This window comes from Mustela erminea, chromosome 13, assembly GCF_009829155.1.
Source record: "Mustela erminea isolate mMusErm1 chromosome 13, mMusErm1.Pri, whole genome shotgun sequence".
Classification (NCBI taxonomy): Eukaryota; Metazoa; Chordata; class Mammalia; order Carnivora; family Mustelidae; genus Mustela; species Mustela erminea.
This window is the reverse complement of record NC_045626.1, coordinates 48,343,343-48,367,977: the sequence shown is the minus strand read 5'-3', so window position 1 is coordinate 48,367,977 and position 24,635 is coordinate 48,343,343. Positions and strand designations below refer to the sequence as shown.

The 24,635-nt window shown below is 43.7% G+C and overlaps 1 protein-coding gene across 5 annotated transcripts in view; it reads left to right on the top strand.

Moving 5' to 3' along the window:
- The window catches only part of GATA6 (GATA binding protein 6), a 31,703-nt gene extending 8,286 nt beyond the window's left edge, over positions 1–23,417 (top strand). For 4 of the 5 annotated variants that reach the window (XM_032309401.1, XM_032309398.1, XM_032309397.1 and 1 more), the window contains exons 4-7: positions 2,135–2,260; positions 3,108–3,195; positions 3,285–3,388; positions 20,704–21,259. In XM_032309401.1, coding sequence (XP_032165292.1) covers positions 2,135–2,260; positions 3,108–3,195; positions 3,285–3,388; positions 20,704–20,871 — 486 coding nt within the window. In that variant the 3' untranslated portion in view covers positions 20,872–21,259. Of the gene's footprint in view, positions 1–2,134; positions 2,261–3,107; positions 3,196–3,284; positions 3,389–20,703 lie in introns of all 5 variants that reach the window. The other variant, XM_032309400.1, reaches the window with a different exon arrangement.
- Positions 23,418–24,635: the final 1,218 nt, after the last annotated feature.

Genomic DNA, 24,635 nt, shown 5'->3' with positions numbered 1-24,635 from the left:
AAACGGATTTTTTTTTTTTTTTTTTTCCTGGAAAGGTACATTGAACTGAGTTCTAGCTGAGTTCAGCAAGGTCACCTTTTCTTGAGCTTGAGGGAAAAACTGGTAGAACTCCCGAGTAGCTGATTAGGTTCTAGTTGGATTCTAAATTTGATCTAATAACATACATGTTTAGAAGTGCCATTTGTTTTGTGCACTTACCAGGAAAGAGTTTTTAACATCTCCTAAATCTGTTGGTCTTCCTTCTGTGTGGCAGGTGTCTTGGCTGTGACCAAGGTCAGCCATTGTGCTTTGTAAATGGATTATAAATGATACCAATTGAAGGGCGTGTTCATCAATTAGTTCTTGTGGGCTTCTTATTTATGGTTTTGATGGATCTAGCTTAGTTCTCAGAAGGTTGAACCCAGGTTTGTTTAGCCAGCAGTCCAGAACCAATCACTGTGAATTTGAACTTGTAATACATTGCAAAATAAGAGATTTATGGTGTAACTTGAATTCCTTGTCAGTGATGAATATAACTGAGATCACTTGTTACAAGGAACTTTTATAACCCATTCACCTTCATTTCTCATGTTTATGGAGACTGGCTTCACTTATGATTTGCAGTTGACAGTCATAAAATTCTTTGTTACAATGGCAAATTCTGATAACAAGGTTACTTCACGTTGGCTTCAAATTCCACTGGAAACTGTCATAAATGACCTGTTTATAAAATGAACCTCCTTGTCCCTAGTTCGCTGATTCACATTCATGAAGAGAAAGGCGTTCTCTCCTAGGAAATTATTTTATTTTAACCATAAAAGGAAAAAGAAAGCAGCAAGTCCCGATGTGTAAGGTTTTATGTTTTCTTCATTTTAGCAAAAACAGTCCCACAAATGGTTGCCTGTCAGGCAAGCATGTACATTTCAACCAAAAGTCAATTTATTTTTTCATAGCGTTGAGTTCCTAAGCTAAGAAGTTTACCAGTGTCTATGATTTGTGTGTAAAGGATAGTGCTACAGTAATACAATAGGATGTGAATTGCAAAAGAGACGTAAATGCAAAATTCAATGTTTTTTAAATACGTAAGCAGAGGATTTGATAAATCTGTCCTTAAACCTGTGGCTATTCAGTACACCCTCAATTCCAGTTTTTATTGTACATCTTGAAAACTATTCTTTTCTGAAATTGGTATAGCTAACTTCTGAATTCTGTCAAAAAAACCTTTGACTTACATTTGTCCTTGGATTTTTCCTCACAGCTTTTTTACTGAAGTCATGGTGCTGTTTTTTAGTTGCCTATCTAGGTAGTTTTAAAAACAAATTTAGATTTTGGCATTTGGGGTAAGAACTTACACTACTAGTTTAAACTCTCCTTCTTTATAACTCACACATAATTCAGATGAGATAAATTCCCTCTAAGGATGTTAATGGGCATACAGGGAACATGGAAATCAGAATGACAGTGCCTTTTCTGATAATACCAGTTAATTCTTCCATGAGCAAAAGTTGGGACTCTACTAACTGGATGAAAATACATCCCTATTACTGTAAGACAATGCCAGCATTAAAACAGTGCTGTAACATTTGCTTATCCTTTGTAAAAACAGTACAAGAGTGCAGGTGGCAGGCAACTGTGATAATTAAGAGATGTATTAGAATACATTTCTTTATAAAAACTCTGTACATTTTACAAGATCTATTTCTGTCTTCTGTCTGCCTGTCTTCTGTAGTTTTGGGGTTACTCCTGTGCATATACCTGAGAAATAGACCCTGATTATCCCTAGCTTCCATGTGGAGTAGAGACTGCCCAAAGACACTTGCGACACTGGAGTTGAGGGGAGGTTGTGATTGAGTTTTCATGACACATCCCAGACCTCTGACAGCAGTGAGCACAGTTAGTTGGCCGATATTGTGACTCAGTCTCTGCATGAATATTCCTGGAGCAACCCAAACACTCTTGGGGGATAGAGCACCCAATGTGATTCAGGAAGGTCATCTAATTAGTTTATACATTTTTCTCAGGGGACCTTCTATTTTTTTTTTTAAATACAATAAAAGGTCCACGCTTATGACCACAGGGAAAGGATACATTAATGTATGTAGCAGATGCGTAGTCACTTACGTCTGTACACTTACTTTTTTGTGCTACTTTTTAGCCTTCTTCCCGGCGGCTTGGACTGTCCTGTGCCAACTGTCACACCACAACCACCACTTTGTGGCGCAGAAATGCCGAGGGCGAACCTGTGTGCAATGCTTGTGGACTCTACATGAAACTCCATGGGGTGCGCCACCTGTTTGCTCTTGTGTATACGTGTCTAGTCTCTCATTTGTACGTGGTGTCCATTAAAAAAAAGTCAAGGAGAGGGAACGAAAGTGAGGAATCTGATGTTCTCTGTGCACGTTATTGAATTGAGGATGTTAATTAGAATACAATTACCTTATATACCAGTAAGAAACAAGAAAATGCTGCCAATTAAACTGTCAACACAAATCCATGGTAAGACACCCCAATTGTAGAAATAATAAAAAGTACTTCCAAATGGAACAAAAATCTGCATTTTAGAATCAAACGTAGTAGTAACTTTTTTAAACTGTATACTCAGAAAAAGCATAGAACCAAATAGAAATGCACAGTTAACTAGTTTATATCTTGACTTTTAATATGATCAGGTCCGTTTATGCAAAGGAGCAATGAGATATATTCGGTAGTCCTAGTTAGCAACATCTTTTGAAGGATAGCATGAAATACTAAAAACACAGTCTTAAAAAGGAAATTAACCTTGTATGTGTAGGAGGAAGAGAATACACAATCTCCTTGAAATAAAAGTGCGTACCCAGCGGTTTTACTCTGCAATTGAAGTTGTTAAAAACGATAAACAGTTAAGTTGAAGGAAAAATTTTCCCTGGCAAATCATTTCATTTTTCTCCAAAGGAATCTGCATTTGATAGGGAAAGTATAGTCTGTACATTTTGGGATCTGTTGAGCATGTATAAAAATTGGACTGAAATCGATGCCAACTTCTTTTAAATGAGGGCTTTCAGTACTGATGTTGAGTTCTTCGGTTAAAGTTGGATTTTTTTTCAATATAATATTTATTAAACTTAAAGCCTGTATGAAAATTTTTTTAGGTGCCTCGACCGCTTGCTATGAAAAAAGAGGGAATTCAAACCAGGAAAAGAAAACCTAAGAACATAAATAAGTCAAAGGCTTGCTCTGGTAAATAAAATGCATTTTATTGAAAGGTATTGGCCAACTGTGAGCCTAAAATATGTGTATATTTATGAGGTTAATTTTGACTGTTGCAGGTAGTAGCAATAATTCTGTTCCTATGACTCCAACTTCCACCTCTTCAAACTCAGATGACTGCAGCAAAAATACTTCCCCTACAACACAACCGACAGCCTCAGGGGTAAGTGTGAAAGCAGCGCAGCAGTCTTTCAAAGCTAGTGGGTTGCTCTGCTGTATATTATCTCAAATTTTATCTTATCTGGTAGTACAATAATCTAAATCAACAGTTCAGTTTAGTTAGCTGATACCTAAGAATAGTTTTCAGAGGAGATTACATTTGAATGTCAACAAAATGACAAACTTAAGTACTTTACAAACCTCTTAATTAAGATCTATATCGGTTTTTTTATGGTTAAATTAACCCAAGTAAAAGCAAGAAGTTTTGGTTTGAAGTGCTTGAAGTTGTTTTATTTCCAGGTTACTGTCTGAGCTGCTGTATATATGGATTTCTGATGGAGATCAGAACAACTATGAACTCGGAGGTTTTATGGACGTCTGTGCCCGGGGCCTTTACATTGCTTTTGCTTATCATAGGGACTCCCATCTTTTTTCCCTTTGTTCTCTTCCTTCCTTACTGTTTATTTATTTATTTAAAACAAAGCTTAGCATTATGTATTCTCTGGTGACGTATTTACTGATCATCCTTTACCTGCTGGCCCCTTGCTGGGGGCTCTGGCCTTGTAGTGCGCCTTCTTGATAACCTGGCTTGCTTCAGCCTTTGCCCAAACTTGGTTTGTGAGGTTTGTAAGTAATTCATGCTCTTAAGGGTAAGGATGCTGGGGGCTTTGTGAGGATCCCAGTTTGTGTAAAGGCGTGATTCCTACCCTAAATTTGTTTTCCAAATTTACCTGGAATTCTCTTGAAGAACAACCAGGCCTTACCCTAGGCCTCCCTGGGATCCTGGGGCCGATCTGGGCCACAGGACTTTACAGCAGGCCCTGGTGATACTTTTTTTTTTTTTAAGGATTATGCTAGTTTAAGGCAAAAGACAGGCATTAAAACCCCTATTTACTTAGTAATTGTTTTTGTTTGTTTGTTTTGTTTTTTACAAGTAGCTTTGCCCTGTTTGGGGTACTTTGAAATGCTACAGATTCCTGGGCTCCACCCTGGATTTTCTGAGTCAAAGTCTGTGGGGTGGGGCTTGGAGAATTGTGTTTTTGAACCAGCGCCCCAGGTGAAATTGAAGCTTGTTACCCTCGAGGTGTTTTCTGACCTGGGTTTTGGAACCACAGAGCTGGTTTCTTCTTGTCGTATTTTCAACAGCTTAGACAAGTAAAAATGAAACTTTAAAAAAAATTAAATTTGATATTTCTGTTGGTCCTCCATCCCAAATTGTTTTTCGGCGTTTTCTTTCTAAGAAGTCAGTTCGGAATTTTCACAAGGCAAAAAAAGCCTTTCGGTTGTTTGTTGCAGATAGATGTTAAATAACATTTGTAGCCTTTGTAAAGGTGAACTCTGGTGCAAGATGATGTTGGTGGTTTTTTGTTTGTTTGTTTGTTTGTACAGAGGGTTAGGTGTAATTTTAAGAGTCTCCAGTGGTAAATAGAACAGTTACTTACGTGGAAATGGAGAAATAAAGATTATTTATACCTTATGTTCTAAGTTCTCAGCAGCACTTCTGTAGCAGCTAAATGAGGCAGAACGAGGTCTAGGGTTTTGAAAGCTCTGGGGGAGCAGCCATCCAGGTTTTTGGCTTGGGTGTCTGTCTGTTCTGCGCCAAACTGCGGATGGCTGCAGGCTTCTGGTCGCTTGAGTTTGTCTGGGTCGGCTGAAGCTTGGAAAAAGCCAGATTTGAATGATAAATGGCACAGGAATACAGGTATTTACCCAACAATGGACTTGGGGATGTGTCGTTCCTTTTGCTTTCCTGGTTTTGTGATGTGAAATTTCAAGAAGAGCCCTTTGTGAGGCTGATCTGTCCTCCTCCGAGGGAGGAACAGTGGGAAGTCAGTGATGGGGTCTGGTTCTGGCCTTGCTTGCAGGAGGGACCTCGGGAGCTGTGCTGGCCGTACCCCAGCGGCTTGGCTGGGCATTTCATCTCCCTTGAGAGCCTGCATGCTGGAGAGAGCTTGCTGGCCCTCGCCCTTCGGAGGAATGCTCCATTCTTTGCTAGAGGCCAGGCGGCAGAGCAGTAAGGATTTTGGAGGTTGGTGGAGTTGGAGAGCAGTTCCGTGCACCGTCTTGTGCTGTAAGACCCCCCTAGCACTCCTTAGCCCTGGCAGCCTCTGCCAGAGCCAGCCCTGTGAGCTGTTGACTGGAGGGCAGGGTGTGTGTGTGTGTGTGTGTGAGAGAGAGAGAGAGAGAGAGCACCCGCTTATGTGAACCCAAGCCACCTCAAAGGTTTCCTGACACCTTTTCCCAGGGCAGTGGTGCAGATTGCCTGCCCCCCTCTCCCTACAGGGACCCCACTGCCCCAGGGTTCACTCACCTGTTAGTCCATCACGGATGGCTCCAGCAACCCCTCTTTGACAGGGCTGTCCTGGAGAACAGGCCCACATGCCTTTGGGAACTGTCCCCCTCCAGCCCCTCCATGAATAATGGTCATAGACCCAGGCAGTCTCCCCAGGTGACTACCGAGGAGTGCCAGTGTGTGTGCCCCGTGGTTCCTGAGGACCTTCAGAGCCTTCTGTGCATGGGTTGGGTCTTGGCGTGTCTCTGCTGAGAACCTTGCTGGGGGAGTTGTCTGTGAGCTGCTGGTGGAAGCATTTTGGGAAAGGTGTCTGTGCTGACAAGATGTGTCATTTTCCAACCAACCATTTTGGTCACAGTTTCTATAACATTGGAGGCGGCTGGTGAGGTGACTGGATGATTCTAGGATTTGGGGAAGTGCTGTAGGTGAGAAAAACAGTTCCATGCACGAGCAAGGTTGTGCCTGGTATTCAGCACGCAGCGCCCTGGTTGGCTCAACGCCTTTAAGCCTCGTTTGATGATGGGCCCCTCCCATTGATCTCCAGTGGCCCCCGTGGCTGACGTGGTGGAAATTTGTAGTTCAGGGTTATTTCACTTGCATAGGGTCATCAGAGCTACAAAACAAAGGCTAATCTTAGGCATACTCCCAGTGGAAGACAGGAAGGGGAGGGCATATGATGTAAGTGGCAACTTAATGATCGGAACAGCAAGGAAAAATCAAAAGATGGTTGCAGTGGTCCACAGCAGACCTGCTGTTCTTTTAACTCCCCCCGCCCCTCCAGAAAGCAACATAGGAGATGGTCAGAAGTATAGCCTTCCCAGCAGGCTCCTTTAAATCCTGATATTCCTGCCCTGCCCTGCATGTGGGGGCACCAGGTTCCCATGGCTGGTTCCTGAGCTACCCTGGCAGGAGCTGAGTGTTCTGGAGGGAGGGTAGTTGTCTGCTGCTGTGAGCAAAGGCTTGACAAGTGTCTCAGGGTCACATAAACATTTTTGCGGTACTCTGAGGCCTCATGTCTTCCGTTACTTACCTACGATAAAGCTACAGTGCTTTAGCTTTCTTTCTGTATACTTCTAATTTGTGTTTCAGTTTAGACCTCTTGGAAAAAGAAGACAATCCTCCTGATGGTCATCAGGTTGCTGACTTGGCTACCTTATGACACAGTTTTGTGCACTCTTTTTTTTTTTTTTTTAATGACTCAGTTTCTCTCTCTCTTTTTCCTGTGTGGTGTGTGTGTTGGAGACAGAGGGAGGACAGTGTGATTTTTTTCTCTTGAGATTGGGAAGGCTGACTGCCATGCAGTTTAACATTAAAACAGCCTCTGTCTTGTCCTTTCAAATTCTTGTGTTTGTTAAGAAATGTGTTAAACTTAAATTTTGGTAGGCAGTTGATCAGTTTTGTGCTTTTTGAACTTTATAGATACATTTTCCAAGAAAGGTCTTACGTGGTAAAATTTTCTTACACATAGAGGTTTACTGAAAAATAGGTATTTGGTTGACTTAAATAGGTAACATTTTCTTTGGCATTTATATTCTCTGGTGGATTGATTGTAAGAATATTTAAATCGTTCCTTGAATTCCATTTATTGACTAAATTACATCTTAACAGGTTGGTGGGTTTTTTTGGGGGGGGGTTGTTACTTCGGAGGCAAATAGGAAACATGTTCTGTTCTAGCAATTCCCAAATTACATTTATTTGTTTTCCAAATAAGATTCAATAATGTATAAATATTCTTACCCCTCCTGTGATTTGTAACTAAAAATTAATAAAACTGGAGAATTACTCTACATATATGTAAAATACATACATTGTGTATGTGTAATAGATATGTATACTCTGTAGATATCATACATAACTGTATGTATATGTTTTGTAGCTCAGTCCCCAGATTTTATAGATAAAAGGTATTTCACAATTTCCTTCATGACAGGAAGAATGAATTTGGGGACGAAATTAGCAGTAAGACGTAATGTCTGGGAATGAGAAATCAGTGAACACATTTGCCTGCCTAAAAGTAGTTCCATAAATAATTATCTAAAAAAATTAAAAGCTACTTAAGTTTATTATTAAAACTGCAACTGTAATGTCGAAGTCATCATGAAACATCCAGCATCCAGCATTGGAACAAATGGAGATGAACTCTGTTGGACTAATCCTTGCTTTATAGTCCTTGCTGGATTTAAAAAAATAACTGTGCCCTGGAAGGTGGTGCTTACAACGGAGTAAAACAAGGTACCTGATCTCAGATTGTTGCTAATGTGGGTAGGGGTGGGGGAGCATGTGTAGAGACTGAGCGCCAGTCAGATGTGGAAGGTGCCTTAAACGAGGGTCACCTTGAGGCAGGAATGGAAAGGAGGGAGCGGTTAATGCTGACCACGTAGTGGGAAATGGCTGCTCAGAGTGCATTTGAGTGAGTGGAATAGGACTTTCAGGGCAAAGGAAACGCTGGGTTGGAGCGCTCCAGAAAGGAGCTTGGGCATCTGCGCTACTTTGAGGACACAGTTCTAAGCTCCGGTGTTGGCTGGAGCCTCGGGTGTGGAGACGATGGGGTGAAGACGTGGAAGGTACACCTTTGAAACAGGCAGAAATCCATAAAGGCACCCTTAAATGAGGGGCTCAGAGTGCCTTCATTTCTAAATGGGGACTTGTCTAATCCCGACGTCTGTCTCTGTGCTAGAGTCCCACAGTTAAAGCATTCTTCAAAGGATTTTGGTAATTGATGTAAAAAAATGCTAGCATGCTCCTGCTTTGACATTTTACAAGCAGGGTTTCCCCTCATCATTAGTAAGGAAAGGACTCCCTTCTAGGAGCTGGTGGCACGCACTGGCCTCAGGGCAGACGCTGTAGGCCCCAGCCCAGGCCCTTCGTTCTCTGTGCCCATGGCTTCTGAGGGCGCGATGGTGTGGGCTGGCTGCCTGCTGAATGTTCTCCAGAGCGGACACCTACCAGGCATGGTGTGTTGGCGATAGGAAATGTTTCTGTACCTTTGTGGTGCATTGCTGGTAATAGACAGCTTCCACGAAGAGAGGCAGATGTCCTCAGCCTGAGACAAAGACCCCATCTCAGATTGGAGGCTGGCTGATCTGCCCCTTTGCGGGGGGTGGGGGGGACCTTTACTGCTGATGGGTCATTTTCTCGATACTAAATAGATACTTCCTTCCTGCCTCATTTATTCTCTGGGATGCTGTGTGCCTAGATAGACCTGTGTCCCGACTGCTGTCCCTCCTTGGTGATAACTGTATTCAACGACCTGGTCAGAAAAAAACACTGCTTCTGGCTGTGTTATGCTAAAGCTCGGGCTGTAAGGGGTTTGAAAGAGTTAATGTGCACTCCAAGTGCTGCCAGGGTATCTGGGTGTCCTCAGAAGGCCTTGTGAAGAAAGGCTAGGTACTTTGTAGGTTAATATTTAAAGTTCTTTTTAATAGATGTTACGTGTTAATATTTGAATCCTATGCTGAAAATTGGAAAATGCCGCTTCCCAGTCATGTAGCTTGCTTCCGTCTTAGCAAATTGAGACAACACTGTCCTCTTCTCCAGGTGATTGGATCACACTGGGATTTAACTGTGGCATTCTGGTTGGTCACAAAATAATAATTCTGGTTATTATTGATTATTCCTACAATAGTTAAGTATCTGAAAGGTACATTCATGAAGGACTCAACATGTACCGTATGAGCTGTTTTCACTCAGAGAAACTGGACTCTGCAGAGCAGTTCTGAATGAGGCTTCTGGAGGGGGACAAAAAAATGACTGCCCATCTCTTCAGTTCAGTATTTTTTTTTTACAGGAGCCTTTAGGTTGAAGGAGAGTAGGGCATTTTATTAGTGTTAGCCCTGCATTTTGTCGTTGTACTCTTGCTCTTGAGACGCTCTCTCCCTTGTCCATATACTTCATTTACAAGATACTGGACATGGAAAGCAGAAACCTTCTTCTCCAAGTACTTTCTGTGTGTCAGGCATTCTGTGTACATTCTCTCTTTTATTAATAATTATCATTTCACCTGTGGTGGTCCATTTCCATTTTGATTTGGGTAGTGGGGAGTTGGACTCTGGAAAAAGTAACAGACTCAAGGTTATATACGTACTAAGAGGCAGGATTTGGACCCAGGTCTGGCAGTTGGTGTTATCACTGGCATACAAGATTTATTTTTTTACTACTAAATTTTAATTTAAGTTCAGTTCATTAACATGTAGTATATACTAGTTTAAAGTGTGACATACTCGAGTAAGACGTGATAGGTGATGTGAAATCTTCAGAGAGAAGACCTACTTCCCTAAATCTGATCTAATTTTCATTAGTAATTTGAGCATCAAAAAACCGTCCTGCAGGTGGGAAACAGGTGGGAAAATCTCACCAGAGAAGTGATTTGCTTGTAACCAAACATAAGGCACATTGTATAGATTTTCATGTCTTTCTAAGTAAGTTGTCTTACAGTACTAAGACTGTGTTAATTGGATAATAAAAGGATAACAGGTAGTGAAATTTAGCCTAACGTGATTATTGTAAAGGCTCTCTCACAATATCAAATAAAAGGTCGTAGTACAGAGATCCTTCTAATGGTGTGTGATTTCCGTCTAATAATCGTGAGTGTCACGTTAGTTGGAATTGTGCACAATCTTCAATTTGCCTTCAGTTTGTTTTTATGAAATCATTGAAAAAGCATTTGGTAGGCAAGTGTCCATTTCCCCGCAGAATTTATGGCCCGCGATACTCTATTCTAAATGAATAAAAAGAGTTAAAAAGTCATTAATCTCCCACCAGGGTCTGAGAGAGTGCTGCAGTTAGGTTTTATGATTGCCTCATTTATAAGCCAGGATCCAGAGGGACTCCATAAGGTCACAGGACCAGCTGGTGGTGAAGCCGGGGCTGGAACCGATGTCTCCTGCCTCCCCGTCCCGGGGCCGTTACCGCTCCCAGGGAGTTGACCAATCATCACAGTTATTAATATCCCACTTGCCACTCGCTACAAGCCATGAACGTAAATATTTTGTTGGCATTTTATCTTCACCCTCCCTATGTGCCAGGCTCCCTTTCTTCTTCCAGTTCCTTCTAATAACTCACGTTCCTGTCTGACCACATTGGCCTTTGCTGAGAAAGTCACACGCCAACCTGGCAGGGAACATGGAAGCATGTGCAGTTCGCATACTTTCATTTTGATCTCAAGGCCTTTTCTGGACGTCCCCCTCTTTGTCTTGTCTGCTCGGCGCCTGTGTGTATGTGCATGCCTGGGTGTGACGGGGAGAAGAGTGAGGAGGAAGAGTTCGAGATGCATTTAATACCCAGTGCGTTTATATATGTATGAGGAGTCAGCCCAACTGTATCATCCTTGAAATAGTTTCTAATACATATATCCACGCGATTTATCACAGGACTGTGGTGTGTTTAATAAGTGACTCATTATCACAGTCTGAAGGCCCGAATGCTAGGTGAGGAAGAAGTGTGGGCAGGCTGTCCTGCGCCTTCTCATGGCCTCAGGTTGGTTAGAAGGCTTCATCTTAGAACACACATTTCTCTGCAGATTACAGATTTCCTTGTAGTTCCCCCCCCCCCCCCCGCCCTGCCTCTATAAGAATATACAAATTGTCACAAAACATGAAATAATGTTACGGGAAAACATGGCCAAATTTAAGAAATCCTGGCTTAGAACGCTCTGAAATGTTATTGCTAAATGAATCTTCGAAGAAAATGAATTCCTTTACTGGAATGAAAGTAATTTATTATGCCTTTCGTGGGTGTCTGCCAAAAGAGTTACTAGCAATATGAGGATCTAATGGATATGAATTAAATACAGTCTGCTAGCTAGCTTTGTTCCTGTTGAGATCTACCTGTTAATTTTTTTCTGAAATTTTAATAATTTTAAAAAAGCATCTCCAAACACAGGTGTCAGAATATGCGATAATTCATAATTCGGCTCGGGTTGCACCATAGCCAGTGCTTGGAAATTGTGGGACTGAGCACAAATAGATGATTCTGTTGACCTCAGATTTTAAGAAACACTTGAAAAATAAATGACAGGTATTGATCTCTCTGTGTTCTGTTGGAGTCTTGTGAGTCAATAGTCCCAAGTCAGTATCTGAGGATGTTTAAATTTGCTTGCTATGCTGCTGTTTTTATTGTTAACGTGGCCTGGTTTCACTGGAACTGGGGCACACACTTGGGAATCCTATTTTATCTTACTAAGGACACACACACTTTTAATTTAAAGCACTGATGAAGCTTATTTGCTGGATTCTTGGTGAAGTCTCGGTAGGGTCTGAAGTTTATTCTGGGGGTTCACAGATGAGCAGCTGGAAGGAGACAAATTCAGGCATCCAGGCACTAGCTCCAGCTGTACGTGTGACTAGAGTAAGCTGCCAAGGTTTTGTAAAGCCTCTGTTTTCCTCCTCCTAAAGGGAAAAGTAATTCCTACCATCTGGTCCTCAAGACCATTGTGTAGTGTAAGTGGGAGATGCCCACAGACCTCTTTGAAGCCCAAGAAGAGCAGCACTATTTAAACATAATCTTGGAGTTCATGGCATTGTTTTTTTTCCCCACCCCAAGACATTAGAAATAACTCCTTACGTTTCTAAGGGGGGAAATTAAGAAATGTAGACTCGTGGTATTAACAAAGTAAGCATGGGTTTTTTTTTGTTTTGTTTTGTTTTTGTTTTTTAAGATTTTATTTGAGGGGCACCTGGGTGGCTCAGTGGGTTAAAAGCCTCTGCCTTTGGTTCAGGTCATGATCCCAGGGTCCTGGGATTGAGCTCTGCATGGGGCTCTCTGCTCAGCGGGAAACCTGCTTCTCCCTCCCTCCCTCTCTGCCTACTTGAGATCTCTGTTAAATAAAAATCTTTTTAAAAAAGATTTTTATTTGAGAGAGCATGCAGGAGTGTGTGTTGAGGGGATGGGGAGGGGCAGAGGGAGAAGCAGACTCCCCATTGAGCTGGGAGACTGACATGGGGCTCAATCCCAGGACCCCGACATCATGAGATCGCAACCTGAGCTGAAAAGGCTTAACCAACTGAGCCACCCAGGCGTCCCTAAAGTAACCATGTGTTAAATATTTTTGTTTTTCTGATAGCCACAATTTTTCATTCCTGTGGCACTTAATGCTTACCCTTCATAATGCTGTATTGCAAATGCTGCCGGCTTCTCCGACCATGGTCTGCTTTTGCCGATTAAGATGGTGAGATTAAGATACTCATCCAATTTGGAAAGGCAGTTCTGTTACAAAAGATCATAATTCACCAGGTTTAAATCTTTCCTCAGGATCCTTTACAACTTTGACTACAATAGAGTCATACGTTTTGATTCATTTTAGAAGATAAACTTTTCCTTTAGAATGCCAGTGACTTCAAGTCATGCTCCCCCCCACCATTTACGTTTGTAATCAGCTTTTTTAAAAAAAGATTTTATTATTTATTAGAGAAAAGAGGGAGAGCAGGAGCAAGGCAGAAGGAGCAGAGGGAAGGGGAGAAGCAAGCTCCTTCGTCACTGAGCCGGGAGCCCAGGGCAGGGCTCCATTCCCACGACCGTGAGACCATGACCTGAACCAAAGACAGACATTGAACCGACTGAACTACCCAGGCGCCCCTGTAATCAGCATTTTACTATTAGTTCAAGGTCATTTCAACTTTGGGCTGTGCCTTTCTTCACCGTTAAAACTTGGCTATTTGAATGTCACTTTTCCCCAGGGTAGGTAGTTGCATAGAATTGCTCTTCCCTCCTTAAAAAGGGCACCATCCTGGTGTATGCATGGAACCTAGCCTACTGAGGTCCAGAAGGGGCGACAGGACCCAAGAGGACAGCCAGTGAGATCTCCATGGAAGAATTTGCTTGTTAAGTCACACACAAAACATAACTAAAATATTCTGCTAAAAGCTGAATTAGGTCAGTGGCTGCAGGCACAATGACTTTCTTTGGGAGAGGAGGTGCTTAATGTTCTTTCGAGTTGAGTTGTTAATGGGAGACATAAAGGGTTTTGTTGTGATTGACAATTTTTAGGATTTTTAAGGGTCCTGATAGAGATGGAACCCGAGTGTGTGTATCTTCTTGTGCTATTCACCTAAACTCTAATTGATGAGCCACTTCTGTGTCTCCCTCCAAACTGAAATAAGTACAGATTTTAGAGTTAAAGTTCACTTAACCTGAAAGTGTTTCTTTTTTGTTGGAATATGATTTTATTTATTTATTTATTTAATTTATTTATTTTTGAGGCAGGCCTCTGGAAAGCATTGTGAGAGCCTAACCTAGAGGTTACAAAAGCAGAGAAGAGAGCATTGGCAGTGAGGGATGGCTGGTTTTCCCTCACAAGAAAATGCCGTAACCACAAGCTTACTTAGATGTGTAGGAAGGACAGACCAGAGGCCACAGAAGCCAACAGTCTGAGTTCTAGCGAAGGAAGCAGTGTGATGATCATCAAAAGTCTCAGCTTTGGGAATGATCGGAGTCACTCACCTCAACCTGCCTGGGGCTCTGTGTGTGTGTTTCTTCTGCTCAGGACTCCGTTAAGAGAGCTTGTAACACAGAGGACTGAACACATTCCAGTAGTCTCCTTTTTGGTTTCCTTCCTTTCAGAGATGAAATTGATGTTTGTAACTCACAAGCTAGAAAAGCCGTGTTCTGGAATGGCTGTGTCCTCCAGAGCTGCTTGGGGAGCTGTCTCTGGGCCTGCCTGTAAGGGAAATGTGCAGTAGTGGAAAAGATAAGAGACCGGACAGGGTTGGTGAGAGCCCCCTGTGAGCCAGACACTGCTGGGCACTGACTTCAGGAGTTCATCATACTAGAAATCCTTGACTCTTCAGGGGACGTCCAGGGGGCTCAGTCGGTTAAGCATCTGCCTTCGGCTCGGGTCATGATCCCAGGGCCCTAGGATTGAGCCCCATGCTGGGCTCCCTGCTCAATGGAGAGGCTGCTTTACCCTCTGCCTGCCTCTCTGCCTCCTTGTGCACTCATTCTCAAGTAAATAAACTAAAATAAATAAATAAATAAAATCTTGACTTTCCCAGATCATATCCAAAAGTTGTTCTCACAGGGGAAAAAAAAAAATCCGTGTGATCTAAAGATGAATTGTGCCTACTTCACAGGCTAGTGGACATTTTCCATGTGGCTGCCTGGCAGAAGCCTGGGTTGTTAGTCCCTGAAATCATTTATTCCTTGAAGAGGGAGATGGCCAGCCCAACCACTCAGCCGGGTCTCCTACCTAACCTGGCCTGAGTTCAGTGCTAAGCCCTGGCCGAGTCTGGAGCTGATAACACATTCTTTCAACAGGAAGTGCCTCCATTTTCAGTTGTCAGTGGGAGGGTGGAGGGCAGATAAGCCGTGAATGGAAACACAGAACAGATTTCTGCCCCACCCTCATAATGCACTTTGATCAGAGAAAGCGAGGCTCTCCGCCTGCGTGAGCTGCCCGCCCAGAGGAGGAAGGATGGTTCAGCTGTGGGCATTGTGGAAACGCTCGCCTCAGAGCTCCTGCAGGAACGCTGCGGGTGAGGTGGGTTTCAGTTAGTGAAGTGCCGGCTTATTTCTATGTTCAGATAACTGCCATCTGAACTAGGGTCCTTCCAAGGGTCTAACTAGATGTGGGAAAACATACTCACCAATCAGAATTTACGCTTACAATTTTCTGGTGTGTTCCGGGTCCAGGGTTCTAAGTTTTCTCTTCATTTTTCCTCCAAGTTGCATTGATTTTGGATCAGGTAGCTCTTGAACTTCATCAAAGAGGGAAAGACAGTTTAGACAAACAATTAGGACAAGCCAGGTTTCATAAAGAGAGTTGTGCTGATTGTGCATTTTTCACACAGAATACTGGTCTCAAGAGCTCAGATTCTCCCATTGTATGTAGTGTGTTCAGCGTTTCAGCGTACCTGGGGCCACGTTGCACCCATCAGCCAGGGTCCAGCCGGTGGCAGGTGGCGTGGATGGAGATGCCTTCAAGGGGTGCATGGGGGTCCCTTCTGGTCCCACTTAGTGCCTCCACTCAGATTCCTCCGTATTTTTTCATGCTACTTTATGACTCTTTCCAGTCTGGCTCATCCCTCAAGTGCTTGTATTTCTGGTGCTGATGTTTTCAAAAGCCTTCCCCAAAGTTAGACTGCCTTGTGCCATTCAGTTAAAATATTCAAAGGAAGGTACTGATGGCTGATAGATGGTCTTCTGTATGCACATGCTACTGGGTTCCCTTGAAATACTTTTCATATGTGCATAAATCGTAATGATGACAGTTTATATCCCTGCTGTTTTTCAGTTAACACTGCATTACAGGATTTTTTCCACTTCGCTGTGTGATCTTACTATTTTTGATAATTGCATAATAATTCATTGAGCGGATGTACCTTGCTTTTCCAAACCATCCCTTATTATTAGGCACTAGATTATTTCCATGGTTTCCACTATTGTAAGTTAACCTGCAATGGATGTCTTCCCCTGTGGAGCCTTTCCCTTCCTTTGAATTCTTTCCTTACACATTCCAGAAGTGAAATTACAGAGCTAAGTGGGGTATAAGGTTCTTGGTAGCTTTGCTAACTGCCTTCCAAGGCCTATACCACATTATAGCACTACTGGCCATGGATGAGGGGACTGGGGTTATCACAGTCTCATTTCATTACTATGATCTCATTATGTATCATTACATAAACATTTTTAATTAAGGTATGATTGATACACAAAAGCTGTATTTGGCAGTATTTTATGTTTAAATAGTTATAAATAAGGTTCTCAAGTGTTGGCACAAGCACTTGTTCCATTTTGTTCTGAGAAAGTCGTCAGATGTTGCTTTTGATTTCAGATGAGCTGATAGGGGTCGCTCATGTAATTCGGGGTTTGCCTGTCCTTTGATGCAGGAGTCCTGGTCTGCCATAGCTTAACATTTTTTGACTGAACAACCTAGATAATAGGTACTTGAGTTGGTAGCTTTTGGAATTAATGCTCAAGTGTTAATTAAGAATAATGTTCAAGGTACTAGGATTCTTTAATGTAGTTTATTTGAAGAAGGCCCATAAGCCTTTTGAAAGGCTAAGGGGGCACCTTTTTTTTTTTCCCCCTTTAGAGTTGTCAGTAACAATTTCATTGCTGAAGTGGATGGTTTTCAGTTAGTTCTGAATGAATTCCCCTTCTGCTTCAGCTAAGTGACGGTGGTATCTCACCCGGTGAAGGGCAGACTTGGGGAGATTAAATTAGGTCTGTGCTCCTTAGCAAGAATAATAAAATACTGACAATATTGTATACTTGGGTCATCCTTCCTGTTGTCAGATAATGTTGGCAATGCTTTATGTATGTTAATGAATTTAATTCTTGTAATAACCTTAGGACATAGGTGCCTCTTCTTCATTTTCTAGGGGTGCCTGGATGGCTCAGTTGATTGTCCATCTGGCTCTTGATTCCGGCTCAGGTCATGATCTTGGGGTACTGGGATCAAGCCCCACATTGGTCTCTGTGCTCAGCGCAGAGTCAGCTTGTCCTTTCCCTCTGCTACTTCCCTGCTTATTCTCTCTTTTTCTGTAAAATAAAATATTTTTAAAAATTTCCATTTCCTAGCTAAGAAGCTGAGGCATAGAGAGTTCTAAGCCTGGCCTTCTGGTTTACCTCCCATATTGTCTCCTTGCCTCCTTTGCCTATCCTCCTGTTTCAGAAGGCCTCTGGTGTGTCCTGCGTGCACTGCAAGGCATCACCATGCTGATCTTGTAGAAGCACTGACTCCTCACAGCCTGATGGGTGATGTGAAGGCAAGTTTACCCAGGGAGGAGGCTTGGAGAAGCGGTGACCTTACTCAGTAGATGGGTGAACCAAAGCTGCATGCGGTCTGTCCCCAGGAATCCTGCCCCTCTGATTCCTTTTTCGACCTATTGCCCCACCTCCGTATCTCAGTCACTCATTTGTCATTGATGATAGGTAGTTGATGATTGTTGCTTTCCAGTGTGTATGTGGCCTGGGAGCTTGTCCAGGGATTGAGTGTCTCTTTGGGGCTCATGGTCCTGGTGCCTTGCTCTCAGAAGCACCTTGCTAATGTTTCCTGTTGCTGCCTGACCTCTCTGTTATCTCAACATGTCTGGCGAGGCGAGGTAGCCTGCTTCCTGGGCCAGTCCAGGTACGCTTTTTGTTTCAGAAAACAAACTTGGCTGTCGGATTTAGTGCTTTTTCTGGGATTAGGTAGGTCAGTATGAGGTTGGATGAACGTGACAAATCATTTATAATTGCACTCTTTGTATTAGTTGTCTAGTAGCTCCCTTCTCAGATAAGTCCTTTCATAATAGAACGTCACGCTTTTGTTTATTATTTCTTCAGGGGGTGAATCTGGGTCCACATTGGGTTTGCTCACAGTGGAGTTTCTGGACTTAATGGCTAATGTGAATTACCATATTCATGGGTAACCAAACGCATTGCTTTGGTGTGTTCGAAAGGATTATTTCAGTCATTTCAAAACCCATTTTAAGTTTCAGTCATCTTAATGACTTCACAAAATTTGCTTTCTTAGGCACCCAAAGCCTTCAGTTTAAGTCTCATGTTGAAAAGAAGTTAGAGTGTGGTGGTACTATTGTGACTGGATTTTTACAAACCCTTATTTTCACCAGGAAAGGGAAGGATTGGTTGGTTACCTGTGAGGGGTGGGATGGGGAAGTTGGGATGGGCAGTTAGGAATTCCCACGGCCAGACCCCCTGGAGCTCTCCTTCCCAGCCTCATGAAGTTATTGTGAGGATGAGAGAAAACCAGGTGTTTAGGTCTATGAAGAGCAGAACCACATTGACTTCCAGGCCCTTAGTGGAGCCAAAGGGGCTCAGAGTACCTTCTGTTCAGTGCAGCCTGTGTCTGGTGCCTCACGTTTGTCTAAAGTAGATGTCACATGAGCTCAGCCAGACCAAGGGATGTTTTTGATTCTGCCTATGTCAAAAAGCAAATACTCAGTATTTTATGGGCTAAAACCCTGGAAGCTAGGAAGAAATAACAGACTTCTGAGTTTTTCAGGAGGAAAAGCTGTCATTTAAGTATGGAATCATGGCTAGATTTTTTTTTAATCTTCAGCTTTTACTTATTTTAAAATACATGAGAGGGAACACAAGCAGGGGGAGAGGCAGAGAGGCAGGCAGAGGGAGAAGCAGGCTCCCACTGAGCAGGGTACCCGATGCAGGACACTGCCCAGGACCCTGGGATCACGACCTGAGGCAAAGGCCGAAGATGCAACTGACTGAGCCACCCAGGCATCTCTTTTTTTTTGTTTTTTTTTTAAAGATTTTATTTATTTGACAAGAGATCACAAGTGGGCAGAGAGAGGGGGTTGGGAAGCAGGCACCCTGCTGAGCAGAAAGCCTGATGCTGGGCCTCATCCCAGGACCCTGAGATCATGACCTGAGCCGAAGGTAGAGGTTTAACCCACTGAGCCACCCAGGTGCCCCTATTTTTAAATTTTTTAACAAACTTTTTTTTGGAATGATCTTAGGATTATAGAGAAGTTGCAAAGGTGATGCAGAGGGCTCCTCCTATACCCCTCACTCAGTTTCCCCAGGTGCTAGCTTCTCAGGTTTCAGGATGCTTTTGTCCAAATCATGGAAGGGACATTGGTCTGTTGACAGACTGAAGATGCTGCCCACCCCCCCGCCCCCACCCCCCAGGGGCGTCTGTCTCAGACTTGGCCTAGCAAGGCTCCTCTTCATGCCTTGTAGGTCTTCAAGCCTGCTCTGGACTGCGATTCTCCGTGAGCTCATTTAGTCTGTCTGACTTAAGGCGAGGTTCTGGGCTTTCAGGCCGAAGGGAAAGGGCCAAGCAGACACCTTGCTGAGTAGGGAGCCTGATGCGGGACTGGATCCCAGGACCCCACTCGGTGCCCCTAGATCCTTAACTTCTTAACTAGGCACAGCATGCATATAAAATCTGAGGGAAACACCCTGTGTTTCCTGTACTTGGCTGTCAGCACTGCATGTCGCTGGAGGGAACCGTGGAATGTTCTGCAGGTGGGAGTTGAGGCTGATGCATGTGTACAGGCCAAGTTCTTATACTGGAGGTGGTATGTGTGCCTTAGCTCAGATTGGTAAGGATGCTCCAGGAAGACGTTGTTGTTGTTGCTGACATACTGGAGCTTCTTCAACCTCCAGGGGCACTGTGTGTGAACGGGGCACTGTCTCTCTGGGTATTGTTCACGACACTGACCCTGACCTCGGAGCCACATGGAGCTGCCTGGGTGTCCTGCTAGTCATGGCCAGATTTCTTTTTTTTTTTTTCTTTTTAAGTCAAAGGCAACTTTTCTCAACCTGTAGTCTAAACATGATTTTAGTTCTTTTGGTTAGATTCTACTAAGTTACATCATGTTTTCTATTTGGCTTTTCTCATTTGGATGGAGGGAAGGAATGAAACAAGAGAACAGTGACCTTTGGCTTCAACAAATCATGGCCACAGTCATGACAGGTACTGGGTGTTAGTATTTTCTTTATATTGTGCTCTGCTTTCAAAACGGCCCGTTCTCCTTGCAAGAGTTAAAGGTAAATGCGGTAGATACTAAAACCTGTGTACGCAGGAGTTAATTTTCCATGAAGTTGGTGCTCAAAAATTTCATTTATTAGGCCTTGCTAAGGTGCATAGCTTTTCTATCTTAGACTTTCTGGCATAAGCACTAAGTGGTGGCTCTGCTGTGCGTGCGTGTGTGTGTGTGTGTGTGTGTGTGTGTGGCGGGGGGGGGGGGGTCGGCGTACTCCGTTTTCTCTGTAAACGTTTAGATTTCGTGGGCATCACGGAGACCTGTTCACCCAGGTGATGTGGTTTGTCTCACTCTCAGAAAGGAGAGTTCAGAGTTCGGTGCTTTCTTACAAATAGGCCTCCCGCCTGGGTCCAGCTGTGCATTTTGCTGGGTGATTGCTGCCATGAGCTCCCAAGTTCACAGGAAAGTGTTTTAGGAGTTTACACGGCCAGGCTGAGGCCAATGGCTCCGTGTTCCGGCTGGCCCCACTGCCCATCTCCTTTGACCCCAGGTTTTTCCTTGCAGGAGAGTGCCGCCTGACAGACTTAACGGATAACTGACTCTCCCCTTCTCTTTTCACTCTCTGTCCCTCTCTTCCGCCAGGCGGGCGCCTCGGTGATGTCTGGCACAGGAGAGAGCACTAATCCCGAGAACAGCGAGCTCAAGTACTCAGGTCAAGATGGGTTGTACATAGGCGTCAGCCTGGCCTCTCCGGCCGAAGTCACATCTTCGGTGAGACAGGATTCCTGGTGCGCCCTCGCCCTGGCCTGAGCCCACTGCCCAGGAGCAGAAGGCCGCATGGCCTGTGGGCATTGGGTCAAGCCAGCCATACCAGGGGGAGCATGCTGATGGAACATTCCTCTGATGCGTGATTTCCGTGCCTTTACTTTGAAAGAGATGTATTTTCCTTTCCCTCGAGGCCTGCTCTGCCTTACCACCCTACCCCCGTCTCTGAAGAGCCGGAGAAAAGACGGAGAGCTTCCAGGGAAGGGCTGGTGCAGCCCACAGCCTGTTGCCTCCTCCCTGTCCACGGCCCCTTCAGCCAGCCTGCCTCTGGGCCTGCCAGGGGCACCTCATGTCTGCCGCGCCACTTCCTGAAACTGGGACTAGGACTGGGGCCTTGCCTGCGAAGGAATATTGAAAGAAATTTTTTTTTTTTTTAAAGGTTTTATGTGTATTGCCCCAAATCATGTGCTTCTTCTGATTGGTTTTGGTTGTTCCAGAATTTCTTCGTACCTTTTCCACACCTGAATTTCACCTGCTTTCATGGAGAAGACCATTTGAGGCCATTTGGTACATACACCTCTGGAGGCTGAGTCAGAACTGTGACTCAGTTCGCAAGACTGCGTTAATGACTAACGTACACTGTGACTGACGTTCTCTCAAAGTGCATATTGTGTGACTGATCTGCAGTCAGTCGGGATTTGTAAACAGGGTAGCAAACAAGATATTTTTCTTCCATGTAAACAATAATTTTTTTAAAAAGTGCAATTTGCGTTGCAGCAATCAGTGTTAAATCATTTGCATAAGATTTAACAGCATTTTTTATAATGAATGTAAACATTTTAACTTAATGGTACTTAAATAATTTAAAAGAAAAAAATGTTAACGTAGACATTCTTAGCCGCCTTCTACAACTGCATCCCATTTCTATATTTCCAATTGCGAAAGAAAAAATATTTCAAGAACAAATCTTCTCTCAGGAAAATTGCCTTTAACCATCTGTTAAGAATTTTTATACAAGAATACCAGGATCCCCTCTTCATTCTTACTGTGGAATACGTGCTGGAAAAATTGCAACAAAACTTGACTACCTAACAGATAACATTTGTAAATACTCTAGGCATCTGTACACACTACGATGAAGTCTATAGCATGACTGACCCACAGGCAGGTTGGTTTACATTAATTTTTTTTTTTTAAAAATGGGATGGCGTATGGAAACATTGCTCCAAAGTTTCAAAAATAAAAAGGGTATTGTTTTGTCTTCTGTACAGTGAGTTCCTTCCCTTTTAGTTTCATTTGGATATTGTATGTGGCTAGAGATACTCACATAAAACAAGTGCACGTGGTGTTTGCAAACTGCCTTTCGACTTTCAATGAATTGTCCTTTTGGAGCTGCTTTCTTCCTTCGTTTATTTGAAGTTGGCACACGGAGTTAGCGCCTTCAGTTATCATTGGGGAAATGACTTTTATAAGTGAAAAGGACCCATGTCTATGACAGTATCTGAGATGATAAGCATTGTATGTAGGGACTCATCCTTGAAAACATTTAGAGAGTCCAGAGTCTTTAAAGACACTCTTACAACCCAGAAACAGAATTGTTTGCCCTTCTAGTTCTCCTCTTGCCACTGAAGTCTCCCAGCTCATCTGAGGTCGAAGTCCTTAACACTCTTCCAGAAGGTAGGAGGTGATCTGGACAGTCTCTGGATTTCAGAAAACCAGAAGACTGTTTCACAACAGAAAACCAGGATTCTGACATTTCATTTTGGCTCCTGAAATGTGGGACATGTTTTACTTCTTTCTTGTGCGCTGATAGTCACTCTACATTGAGTCTTCCAAGGGGGCGGAATTTTGCTTTGTGGTGGGCAGTAATGCAAGTGAGACTCTGAACGGAGGGGTATGTGTGTCTGCGGAAGCCACAGAGTCCCACATGCACCCTGCTACCTCTACAGTGGGCTGGAAGAATGATCTGGTAGAGTCAGACTGCCAGGCTTCAGGTAGGTCCCTCCTTTAACTGCACCAGTGGCTCTCTGACCTTGGGTGAGGTTACCCTCTTCTCATTTTCCTCCTTGTTAAAACCAGTCCAGTTAGCATATGACTCCCAGGATTAAATGAGAGAACCCGTATGAATTGCCCAGAGCAGTGTGGGCACAGAGTAAGCATTAAGTGCTGACTTGGAGGGAGGGTGGCAAGTGCTTTAACCACATGAGGGTTTGGAATGCCTTACTCTCTGTGGGGTATTCAGAAGTTCATGGTCTGTGAGGGTATGGTGTCCCTTGACTCAGCTTGTACTTTCTGAACAAGTGTGGGGTGAGTGAAATGGGGGATTTCCTCAGCCCAGGGGGGTGGCAGAGTTGGAGGGATGGACGGAGGAGGCGAGGCACAAGAGAGACCGTGCCGAGTTTGGCTGACTATTTAAAAGAACAGGGTTAGTCTGAGAGCAGAAGAAAATCGTAACCTGACTACTTCTTTCCTATTCTTTCTCTTCTGATTCCCATTACTTTCAGTGCTTTCTGGTGGGTTGGGAGTTCATTAAAGAGGGAATAAGTTCAGAGTAAGAATTGAGTTAAATAAAATAAAATGAGTTGTTAAGAGTTGAGTTGGTTGGAAAATGAATTATTCGTTTTGGGGCTTTCAGATCATCTTTTTTCCTGTGGATGGTGTTAGATGTTGCTGCTTCCAAACCCAGCACACCATTGGGTTGCTAAAGCTCACCTTTTTTTTTTTTTTTTAAAACACAAAAGGGAAGGAGTTGAAGCTTTCATACAGTACAAGCAGCAAGAACGAGGGGAGTGGGGCTGCTGTATGCGTATGTGTGTAGCCTGTCCTAACACCATGAACTCTCCCAAAGTAGGCCTTTAAACAATAACTTTCTCACCTGTGATTGTATAAAGAACTTAGATAATTTGTTTCAAATAGTGATGTCAGCACTATTCCGGTAGAGGGTGACCTACAAAAAACAAGTCCTGTCTCTAAAGGGAGGGCGTTTAAATAGATGGTGCATCTCAGCCTCAGGACCACATTACCATGGGTGGCAGAATTACTGTCGCCTGTCCGTTTCAGGCCACCTTCTGTAACCGAAGGCTCTGTCTGGAGTCTCTTTCCGGGGTTACTATGGTGTTTCCCGGTGCCTGAGGGAGGGTCAGGAAAGCAAAGGGAGCCATTCATTTCCCCCTGCAAATAAATGAACTTCTTGCTCATGGGAAATGTTTTCCCCAGTCCTTGGAAACTTGATGCAATTTAAACCCATAGCTAGATGAGCTGCTGGGAGGGCAATGCAGTAAGTCTCCGGTGGTTGGGCTGGGTTCCAGGCTACTGGGAGTTCGGGGCAGTGTGGCAGCTGTGGTGCGTTCAGTTCTACGTCCTGGCATTTTCCATGGGGTCTTCGAATCTGGGACTCTGACGAGGAAATAACTGTGTAGGCAAGGCCAGGTCGGCAGCAGGATCAAACACTCATTCAGGGCAAGGCAGCTCTTGCTGATGAAAATGCCTTTTGTTTCTGGGTTGAAATAACCAAGTCAGCTTGGCAACAGTCGTTACCTATCCCCTGCTCAGAAGCTCTGATGGGCAGTCAGATATGAATTTAATTATTTTAAGTCAGAAATACCAATACGTTTTTTAGACCAGATTTTTCAAAAACAGGGTTTGTTGTAAAAATTTGGTACCTACAGCTCTGGCCGCTGGAGGCTTTGAGATGAATTTTGTGTGGCCGAACTTTCTGCTGCAACGGGGGTGCTCGGGTGTGCGAGACAAGGTGGGATCCATCTGTAGGACCTGCAGAGGAATCCTATGCAGATGTCAACTACTAGGAG